General features: G+C 53.7%; 1 protein-coding gene across 1 annotated transcript in view; it reads left to right on the plus strand.

Annotated features, from left to right (window-relative positions):
- The window catches only part of LOC103768359 (rab11 family-interacting protein 1-like), a gene marked incomplete at its 3' end in the record, with an annotated part of 2,266 nt that extends 2,164 nt beyond the window's left edge, over positions 1-102 (plus strand). The window contains exon 5 of the mRNA XM_008935499.1: positions 1-102. Coding sequence (XP_008933747.1) covers positions 1-102 — 102 coding nt within the window.
- Between the last annotated feature and the right edge of the window lie 496 nt (positions 103-598).

Genomic DNA, 598 nt, shown 5'->3' on the forward strand with positions numbered 1-598 from the left:
AGACGACACCTTGGCAAATCAGCAGCCCCTGAACCCTTTTGAGGAGGAACAGAAACCTGAAAAAGCTGCAGTGCCAGCGAAGACCAAAGCTGTGAAGCCCAGGTCAGTCGTGGGGCCGTCCCCAGCGCTGGGGGGTGGTGGTGGTGGCAGGCATTTGCTGGGCTGCTTCCTCCCACCACGCCACGCTTCACCAGCTTGGCCTCCTGCAGGGGCTTGAGGTGGCCCTGGGGCACTCTGGTAACAAATAACAGCTCCAGGTTCTCCCTTGGTGTGACAGAGCAGTCGGTGCAGGGCTGCTCCTTCTAAGCGAGGCCACAGCAGTGGCTCTCCGAGTGCAGGTGCTGTAGGGGTGATTTTTCCTGCTGGATCTCTTGCAAACACTAACTTCTGTCTGAGCTGCGTGACTTGAACACACCCAGGGGCTGAAATACCAGTTCTAACATCTCTGCTCTTCTGTATTGGGCTGTGGTCTTCAGAAGGGCTGGTCTTGGAGCCCTTCTGCTTTTGGTGTTGTGACATGAAGGATGTCTGTGAATTCACACACGAGGCTTTTTCGGAAATTCTGCTCCTTTATCCTTCATATATATATATATATTAA

This window comes from Merops nubicus, unplaced genomic scaffold, assembly GCF_000691845.1.
Source record: "Merops nubicus isolate BGI_N331 unplaced genomic scaffold, ASM69184v1 scaffold43462, whole genome shotgun sequence".
NCBI lineage: Eukaryota > Metazoa > Chordata > Aves > Coraciiformes > Meropidae > Merops > Merops nubicus.